We start from the raw sequence: 8778 nt of genomic DNA, 5'->3' as shown, positions 1-8778 counted from the left end.
TTGCCAGGGCTACAGGGCCAGGGACCTGGGTCCACAGCTCCCTGCCCCCCACAGCAGCACCCAAGCCCCAGCTGCCACCTGCAGGAGGCTGCAGCTGTTGTGGCAAAGTGGAGCATGGAGCCTGGCCAAAGTGGAGTTGATCGGGGAGAGGTGAGTGTGGGCGTGACAGGGCAGAGCAGGGTGAGATAGTGAAGCTCCTTCTCACTGCGAGCCCTGTGCCACCATGGTTAGGTGCCCCTTGTCCACCTCAGCCACAGCGAGAGGCACAACATTGTGGGCAGGGGCATGTGGCCATGGTGGCACAGGGTTTGCAGCTGCAAGGATATCTCTGCGTGGTCCTGCTCTGCCCTGTTGCGCTTGGTCTCGCCCATTGGGCTGCGGAGGCCCCAAGGGAAGGGCAACAAGGCAGGGAAGCTAGCGGGTGCCATGGAGCCATGCAGCCGGCCACACGTCCCAAGTGTCGCCATAAGTAAGGCCTCCCCTGCCTCCAGCCAGCCAGCATGTGCGGCCTGCACGTGGCAGCTGCCACTGCCCCACCACTGCTGCGCCTCTTGCCTGCAAAGCAATGTGGCTGGCCATGGAAAGACACTGCAGGGCACAGCAGCAGAGCTGCAGTGGCAGCCGCCATGTGCGAACCCTTCCTGTCAGGCCAGCTTGTGTGCGTGTGACTCACAGAGGGGCACCCTTGCCCTCACCCCCTGGCCCTGCTCCTGGGAGTGGGCACAGGGACACACTCCTCACCCTTCCTCATCTGGCCCCTCCAGCACCCTCCCTTTTCCCCACCCTGCCCCTTCCCCCCCCCACACACTTACCTGCTGGGGTGGATGTCAGTGTCTGTGCATGAGAGTCTGCATGTCTGTGGGGGTGGGGGACTGATGTGGGGAAGTGGGAACTTCAGAGGACTGAGGCGGCAATGGGGGTGGAGAGTATGGGGCACCAACAGCATCGGGGGGGCTTTGGGGGGGCCTTTAATTTTTATCACAGATTGAGTTTTTAAAATCAGAGAATTTACAATTTTTCAAATCAGAGAAAAACAGAATCCCTGCTGATCACTCATCCTGCTCCCCCTAGCCCATCGCTCTTTGTAAGGTGGAAAATGTGTGTTTTTCTGTGCTAAAATAAAATAAAATTTAAAAAATCTCAATTTTTCTCAGTTATAAGGGAGAACCCATTTTTTTCCGTGGGAAACAGAAAACCTGGATTCCTGATAAATAGTAAAAGCAGAATAGAACCACTCCCTGCCTCGGGCATTATAAAGATGCATTCATCAATATTTGTGAAACATTTGGATACTAGTGATCATCAACACTACAGAAAAACCAAGACAGATGTTATAAATTTCTGTATTCAAAAAAAGTTTGCATGGAGTACAGTACTTAAAGTTACTGTCATATATTGAAAAATTAAGGGTAACCCCCCCCAAAGACATATTAGCTAGCTGCTTCTTTTCATTGGACACCTTTTCATTCTGTACAATAAGCAAGCCAGGGTACACAGATCTGATAATATGGTCACATGCTACTAGAACATGCAATTAAAGGCTGTAAAAATGCATATGCAAAAGGCCATATTAAGGCTATAAGCAGGACACCTGACACTTCCTAACTTTTGACCTTTTTAAAACATTTTTATTTATTGTAATTTCAGGATTTTTTTTAAAAAAGCAAGTGGAAAACTGATCCCTGGTCTCAAAATTGCACCTCCTGCTATGCACAGGAAGTGTGATTGTTGGGGTCTGAGATCAGATCCCATTGTGCCATTAAATATGTGTCAAGGGCCTGATAGACTACTATCCTTTGTGTGAATCAGCCTGGGGATGGAAGTTGAGTAGGTTTCACACTTCTCTGCTGACATGCAAGGCTTTTGACACCCAGGCTGCTTACAGTCAAACAAAACAAAAGACAAAACGAACACATGGTTTGACTCAGTTTTCCAGCATTTGTATAGCTCGCATGCAACAGTGGGGCTTTTTGGTGTTTTTACTTACCAACTGATTCAATCAGCTGTTACATAAAAGTATCCAAAAGGCCCACGGAAGTGCACAAGATATACAGACACTGGGGAACTGGATCAAACTGATGCAATTCCTCTTCCTATAAGACACTGAGAGGTTTTTTTGTTTGTTTGTTTACTTGTGTTTTTTACACATCTGCCAGGGCCCCTAGAAAACTAAGAGGGAAGATGTTTTTTAACCTGCTTTGGATGCTGTAAACAGCCTCAGAGAGACTTCTGGTCTGAGAAAGGGAAAGAGTTCCTTTTTCTATTTCACCTTTTGAATGGGTTAGAGCAAATGCAAATTTCCTCTCTTCTTCCTCTTACTCACGTAAGAGGAAACTTGCTAGAGGGTAACTGCCTCATTTCACCCTATTCTACTATCTCCCAATATAGTTAACATGGACAGGTACATTTAAGATTTTGGTTTCTCTTAAAATGATAAGTAGTAAAATAGCTACCATTGATACGTAAACTGGCATGATTAGGTTTTAGAGCAGGGGTGGGCAAAATGCAGCCCATGGGCCAGATGCAGCCCGCCAGGCAATTCTATCCAATCTGCAGGGCCCCTAAAGAATTTAGAAATTAATATTCATCTGCCCTTGGCTGCCTGTCATGAGGCCCTCCATGGCTTGCCAAAACTCAGTAAGCCGTCCTCCCCCCAAAATAATTGCCCACCCCTGTTTTAGAGCCAATCACCGAAATGAAAAGAGAACTTCATAATTTCTTCAGAACTATCTTTAGGTTTACAGCAAACAGACAAATATCTCTACAAAGGTTTGTATCTGATTCCCATTCCAGAAGTTTCTTTTGGAATTAGTAGAGTCAGTGAATTTTTTTTTTTAAAGCAAAAAATAGCGTACTTATGCAGCAACTGTAAGTATCGTACACTTTTGCTTAACTGTACTTTACACAGGTCTCCAACTCTAACAGGAAACAACTAACCCCCTTTCTATAATCACAAAAGCACAATACATAGCAGATTTAAGATTAAAAGATTTTTCAACGATAGAGAAGACTCACACCAAGCAGGAGGATTCCTCCAATGACTGGGTGGGACCAAGTCCTGGGAGCTTATTAGATTTATATCTTCCCTTCCCTATTCACATTTCCTTTCAGGCACAGACTGAAGCTAAGATTCCAGAAATTCCTATTAGCTTTAACAGGATAACTAGAGTCCACATATAGAAGCAGAAGGATGTAACGTACACATTGCTGTTCTTTAGCGGAAGTATCAATGTTTCTAGTTTAAATAAAAAATAAGTAATTTGCTTCTCACAGAAAGGCTCTGAGTTACTATAGTAACTGCTATCACATTTAAGACATTACACAACTGGATCTGTAGTTTCCATAGAAACTATACAAGCAGTTTGATTAAATTAGCCCTAATACACAGAGATGTAGAGAAAACTGGCGACATTTAATTATGCTTTCTGCAGAAAAAGTACATAAAATATCATAAAATTTCCCAAATTTGTAATATTTTAACATCCCAAAATTAATACACCTTAAAAATACTAATGAAAACTATAATCACAAGCAGTCTGCACTAGCTGGAAGTCACTGTATTACATGGCTTGCACAGGAGCATTGAGCATACTTTCCAAATCAGAGTCAAAAGAATACACGAGATACTATTCAGGCTCTCAAACAAGCCACTTCAGAACTGCCCATAAAACAGCCGCTGGTTGGGTTAGGAATGTATTTGTGCTTATAATGCTGCAAGTAGAGTTTAGAGAACAGAGTATTTCCTGTATCTATTCTGGAGCTCAGTGTAAGCTAAGGTATAGGTGCAGAAGAGTCTACTAAGAGTGCACCAATAAAGAACGTGTTTGTTGATATCAATGGCAGATTACTAACCAGCCATACTGGCTGATACCAATTGGATAATTCATATGCAGTCCGGCAGCTTGGAGAGCAGTGTCCAGCAAGTCTGTGGGGGGTGGAAGGGTTGGGGGGCAGATTGAGGCCCCCCCACCATGGTGAGGGATGGAGTGGGACAGCAGGGAGGGGCCTGTCACTGTGTACACCCCCAGGGGAAGCTCAGAAGGTATGTACCCCCTGGACTTGTACATGGGACAAGGGAAGGCCGTTTGCTGTGGGCTCAGGGCCAGGGGCTGTGCTGGCCTCTTCCTGGGAGGGGGCAGGGGGGATGGTGCTAGGCTGGAGTTGCACTGGGAGGGATAGCTAGGGTGAATTTTGGGGCAGCTATAGCTCCCCTGACAGCACCACTGCCTGCCCTGCCCTACCCCATGGCAGCCTTTGGCCCCAAGCCTGCAGTGGGCAGCCTGCTCTTGTTCTATGCACAGATCTGTGGGGCACATGCCCCCCATGCCTGCCCTAGGGGAGCACACAGTGGTGGGAAGCTGCCCTCTCACCTTCCCCAGGCAAGCCACTGATAGCTCTGCCCCATACCCCACCCTACCCTAGCTGGACAGCACCTGCCCCTGTCCCTGCCCCAGCCCCACTCCCTCCCTCACCATGGAGGCCTCGATCTGCAACCCTCCCCCCTGCACTCCTTCCCCAACAGACTTACCAGCCCGACTGCTCTCCACGCTGCCAGGCTGCATTCCTGGCAGCACACATACTGCAACTGAGCACATGCACGCAACACTATCAGTGACATTACTGGCTACACTGGCCAAAAAAAAGCCGATCTCCAATTATATCAATTTTCCTTTTAACAGAGCCGATCTGGTATGAACTGATAGTTTCATAGTTTCTAGGGTCGGAAGGGACCTGAGCAGATCATCTAGTCCGACCCCCTGCCATGGCAGGAAAGAATACTGGGGTCAAACGACCCCAGCAAGATGTGCATCTAACCTCCTCTTAAACACCCCCAGGGCAGAAGCCTGCACCACTTCTCTTGGATATAATGCCCACCCTGGAAGGTGCCGGAGTGCTGGTGTGGCAGAAAAACAAAATGAGGGCAAGGGGTACATCGCAGGATGCCCTACTTGTGCCCCTTGCCCTCCACCCAAAGCCTCTGGCCCACAGCCCTGCTGCCCCTTGTCCCCCAGCCTGGGCTCTGTGGCTGCCAGCAGCTAGCCTGGCTCCAGATAGCTGCTGGAGCTCAGGCTGCTCCCAGCAGGACTTGCAGTATCCCAGCTAACTGCTAGGAGCAACCCAAGATCCTGGCTGGCACCAGAGCCAGGGCCAGCTGCAGCTGGGAGGCACCAAACAGCTGTGCTGGGCTCTGGCAGGCATGCCTCGGAGCAGGTGGGGGGGAGGGGCCTGAGGCAGCGCAGCCCTGGTCTCTTCCCTGCTCCTGGCACAGAGATGATGAGCCCAGCGCAGATGTCTGTAACCAGCCCGCTGCTTGCTGCAGCTGCCCCAAGCCCGGGCTGGCTACAAACAGCTGTGCCGGGCTCATCACCTCTGCACCAGGAGCAGGGGAGAGACTGGGGCTGTGCTGCCTCAGACTCCTCTCCCACCGCCTGCTCCAAGGCACACCTGCATGCGCTGGTGCGGTGCTGATGCCGGAGCCTGGCACAGCTGTTTGGAGCCTCTTGGCTGCAGCCAGCCCTGGCTCTGGGGAGCTGCTGTCAGCCAGGATCCTGGGCTGCTCCCAGCAGTTAGCTGGGATGCTGCAAGCCCTGCTGGGAGCAGCCCGGGCTCCATCGCTGGCAGCAGCTACCTGGAGCCAGGGCTGGCCGTGGCATGCCAAGCAAAACGGCCTCATTTGGCACGCGTGCCAGGGGTTGCCGACCCGTGGTCTACATCATGAAGTTTAGCAACTGCGGACAGTTAATGACTGAAAATGGAGATCACCTGAACAAGCGTGAAGTTTAAATGCATGTGCAGGCAAGATCAAATCAAGGAGAATTGTTTAACAACTGAAATAGTGATGGGTTTGGAACACTTTGAACATGCATAAGTAAGGGGGAAATAACATGAGTTAAATGTAACTCACCATATTTGGCACACTGGTGACTGAAGTACTCTTGATGTCGGTAGGAAAAGGAGGCAGACTATTTGTAATGCCTGGCTTATTCGGTAACTGAGGATTCACTCCTGTAGCTCCCATCTGCTGCCCTCCCGTTTGACTAAAGGGCTGTCCAAAGGGACTAGTGTTTCCTGTCATTCCCATCTGGAAAAGAAACAACAAAATTATTACTACTAAATTTAATTTTTCTCCGTATATTTACAAACTATAAGAAAGCAAGTATTAAGTATCCAGCTTATTACATTTGATCCAAAAAGCCAAAAATTCCCTCCTCCCAGAGACGGTTGTTCATTTTTAGTTTGTAAGGCACCTTAACATACATGTCCAAACTAGAATTATTTTTTGGCGTTAGTTGTCTTTGTGTCTGAATCTCGTCTGTAGTAATGCAGGCTATAAAAGTATCTAAAACGCTGAATAAAGAAAAGGGTTACTTTCTTCAGTACTGTACTAACAAAACCCACAAAAATCAGATAACTGTTGTGTCCTGTTGGGCAGAAAATACAACTGCTTATGGGAAAAGTACAGCACCTAGCAAATTTTTATTCCATTACTTGTTCAAATATTTGGAACCCTGCAAGTGGTATGGCATACTAAACTACAGAATTTCCAGGTACAGGTTCACATAAGTAATCAATGGTGATGAGGGTTTTTTAATTATTATTATTGAGGGCATTTCAAAAAATAACCACAATTTTTAAATAAAACTATTGTGTACACAATGATCATTTACCGGACCACATCACTTCTTTAAACTATCATAAACAGGCATGTTGGATAGTGCCATCTTCAGTGCTCCCCTGCTACTGTGTAGTTTCCCACTTTGTCGCAGACACACTGCATGGGCAACCATTTTTTCATTCAGTTTCTGAAACACCCTCATAGTTATAACTTTAAACAAGGATGATATACAGCAGCATTGATGGCAGGTGGGGAGAGAAGGTCTTACCAAATTCTGATTAACATTTATTATTTCCTTTTTTGCGTGTGCAGCAGACAAGATAAATATAACTGTACTTTGGTTAAGTGCATAGCCTTGGGACTGAAAGAAGACTAGGCATTTACCTGAACTTAAATGTAAATAGCGCTCAAGTATAGAGCACTCAGGGCTGCAATATCAGGGGCTCCAAAACTGATTAAGCCCTCTCTGTTTCAGGGCTCCTAGTAGTTAGTTTCAGGGCTGCTATTAGAAATCAGCCCAGTCTCAGAACTGCCATTTTCCCTGACGTTTAATGCTTCCGATGCCTGCCCTTTCACAGCTGCCTGCATTTCATTTTCTGACTTAAACTGGAATGCAGTTGAACAGAGCAAAATTATGTTATAAAGTTAAAAGCTGCTTTCAACTGTTCTGTTTCACTTAACCAATACGCAGATAATTGATGTTTGAGATAATACAAGAAAACAAACACAGGACTGACATTTAGTTATGCAGTTAACTGAATTGTTATATGCATAAATGGAATACATCTTGTATTCACATGCACAATGTAAAGAAAAATGCACAGGAAACTTGAGAGCATTTTAACTGACAAAAAGTTGGAAGACTCTTTCAAGTGTTATTACCCTCTCCCTGATCTTCTAAACTTCAAGTTTAGAAATGTTTGAAGAAATGGGTCCTACTAGAGAATAAAGTCCCACAAACTGAAACAAGCTGTTTAAGAAAACAGACTGATCATCTGCATATAGGAGAAGTTATGCATGAACTAGCACAGCCATTTGAAGTCTAAATGGTATGAAACAGCTATATTTTTCAGAAATAAAGCAGAACTGATAAACGTATTTTATAAATGGAAAGCAATCGCACAATGACCCCATACAACTCCTCAAAAGAAGCGCCAAAAAGTACTAAAGCCAACAGGGGATTTAATACAAACTACTGCAGTACGCATCTGTCTCCATCTGATGTATGCACAATTAATTGTGAACAAAATCTGGCCTAGTACAATAGCATAATAAAATCTGATGGTTTACTGGCTTCTACACAATTGGCTTTCTTTTCAACATTTAAAATTAAACATTAGGCAATCCAATCGATTAGAATGATTCCACTTTCACATGTCTATATTCTCTTCTATTCATGTACTCTCAGTGAATAGGAGCATGCACACGTGCCCAAAGAGCAGAATCTGTAGTATATGCCATGCACTTCAAATAAATCCATGTTCTCCAGAAACATTTTCTTCAAAATAAAAAGAATTCACAGAAATTGGCTGATTTTATTTTCCCTGCTAAAACCCACCTGTATTGACAAAACTATCAGTCACAGTCTTAGTGCATGTGGTTTTAAACAGTAAGATTTTTAAGCACAAGTTTACCCCTATATCCTAACAAAAATATATAGACTAAGAAAGGATTACCAAACTTTCAAAGCTGTTCAGTCACAAAATCCATTCGATTTTTGTTTTGTTTTTTTGGGGGGGAGGGGAGTTGTTGTGGTTTTTTTTGTTTTTGTTTTTTTTAAGACAAGCAGCATCATTTCTGAAATAGTTTCTGAAAAAATGATCTACTAGTGCTGACTGCTTTTGAGCCAGTCAGGACCCAGCCAACAGTTACCGTATTTCCTTGAATACAAAACCAGGTGTCCTGTTCCCCCCCACCCCACCCCCATTTCACTGGCATAGGGAAAAAAGCCCTTTGTCTTACATTTCCATACAAGGAAACCTGACTAAATATATTATTATTAAACTGCTGCCAAAAGTAGCATATGTTCAGTAATGGAGACCAACTATGAAGTTGATTAAATACAGCCAAAGCTGAGCATCACTATAAAATACATGGCCCATATTGGGCAAGCATGCTGATAGAACCTTTTTTTTCCTTTTCTTTTTTTTTTTTTTTTTTGG

General features: G+C 45.2%; 1 protein-coding gene across 4 annotated transcripts in view; it reads right to left on the bottom strand.

Annotated features, from left to right (window-relative positions):
* CREBBP (CREB binding protein) overlaps positions 1-8778 on the bottom strand; it is a 180146-nt gene that overhangs the window by 109683 nt on the left and 61685 nt on the right. For 3 of the 4 annotated variants that reach the window (XM_019540010.1, XM_019540011.1, XM_019540012.1), the window contains exon 3: positions 5906-6082. The exons of the other annotated variant lie outside the window; for it this stretch is intronic. In XM_019540010.1, coding sequence (XP_019395555.1) covers positions 5906-6082 — 177 coding nt within the window. The remainder of the gene's footprint in view (positions 1-5905; positions 6083-8778) is intronic. 4 annotated transcript variants of the gene reach the window in all.

Source organism: Crocodylus porosus, unplaced genomic scaffold (assembly GCF_001723895.1).
Source record: "Crocodylus porosus isolate Cpor-Errol unplaced genomic scaffold, CroPor_comp1, whole genome shotgun sequence".
Classification (NCBI taxonomy): Eukaryota; Metazoa; Chordata; order Crocodylia; family Crocodylidae; genus Crocodylus; species Crocodylus porosus.
Note: the sequence above shows the minus strand (reverse complement) of the source record. Positions and strands in the feature narration are given on the sequence as shown.